Source organism: Charadrius vociferus, unplaced genomic scaffold, assembly GCF_000708025.1.
Source record: "Charadrius vociferus isolate BGI_N301 unplaced genomic scaffold, ASM70802v2 scaffold341, whole genome shotgun sequence".
Taxonomy (NCBI): Eukaryota; Metazoa; Chordata; class Aves; order Charadriiformes; family Charadriidae; genus Charadrius; species Charadrius vociferus.
Genome location: NW_009646847.1, coordinates 1,135,680 through 1,136,785, shown reverse-complemented (window position 1 = coordinate 1,136,785; position 1,106 = coordinate 1,135,680). Strand labels below are relative to the sequence as shown.

The following is a 1,106-nucleotide window of genomic DNA, read 5'->3' as shown; positions in this document are numbered from 1 at the left end:
AACGCTCCCCGAAACGAACCGCGTTACTGCACCTGCCTCGGGCCTGGGCTGGAGCCGGCGCCGGGTCGGAGAGGCCGCGGGGAGTTGCAGCAGCGCCAGCGGGGGTGCGCTGTCCTTACTGCAACTTGTGCAGCTGCTTCTGCAGAAGTGGAAGGTGAGAACTACTCACTGACCAGCTGGGGAAGGAAGAAAAGGCTTACCCCGAGACTCTAAAACCGTCCGCCACCCGACTGCCTTCACTTACCTCCAGAGCGGCCGTTACCATCAGCCTCCCGAGGCCGAATTTCTGCAGAGAGTAGCTGAACGTCCCCGTCCTCCCAGCGCGGCGCAGCTTCAGCACATCTCAACTTATGGTCTCTGCTAGTCACGATCATCATCACTGCACTGCTTACCAGAATTCGATTAGTGTTTTTAAGATAGCTACCGTTCATGCCTCAACAGCATCAAGCACATTAAAAAAAAGCCTCCTACCTTCCCCATAATCACCAGCGGTTCCAAACTTTTAACACACTTTGGCCCATCGTCCTCACCTTTCTTGCTGCACTAACTCACAGTCTTACTTCAGAGTTAAGTCCAGACATGCTTTCCAAATTCTCACCGTTCACATTACTACTGTGCCAAACACTGTCACGTCTGTCACGTTTCCTTTAAACATTTCCCGCCTTTTTCCCAGTCTGTCCAACCACTCTGCTGCACAGCACAGCAGCTCTGCTCCTGGGCACGTGTGCTGTGCGCAACACTGCCCACGCAGCGCTCCCCGGGCTTCCGCCCCGCGCACGGGAGAACACCAAAGAAAAGCTTCCCAGTAGTGCGTCACGGCCCAGAACCAGGGTCGAAGTGACTGACCGTTTGCTGCCACGCAAACTGGTAGTTTCTGATGCCGTTTCTGAATTCTCCAGTATCTGGATCTTAATTTATTATCTATCTGGATTTAAATCTTCTATTTAAAAAAAAAAAAAAAAAAAGGAACCGTCAGAAAACCCATCTTTTATCAGCAATGTTGAAAGGGCTTCACGGCACTTTGTATTAATTCATGTCATCAAAGCAAGGCAGCCACAGGAAAGGCTGCCTAGTTCTTAACACTTCCAGAGAATAGGCACAACGTG

The 1,106-nt window shown here is 51.4% G+C and overlaps 1 protein-coding gene across 1 annotated transcript in view; it reads right to left on the bottom strand.

Moving 5' to 3' along the window:
* Nucleotides 1-431, bottom strand: part of PHLPP2 (PH domain and leucine rich repeat protein phosphatase 2) — a 30,561-nt gene extending 30,130 nt beyond the window's left edge. Inside the window, exon 1 of the mRNA XM_009894079.1 lies at nt 245-431. Within this exon, the coding sequence (XP_009892381.1) occupies nt 245-431 (187 nt within the window). The remainder of the gene's footprint in view (nt 1-244) is intronic.
* Nucleotides 432-1,106: the final 675 nt, after the last annotated feature.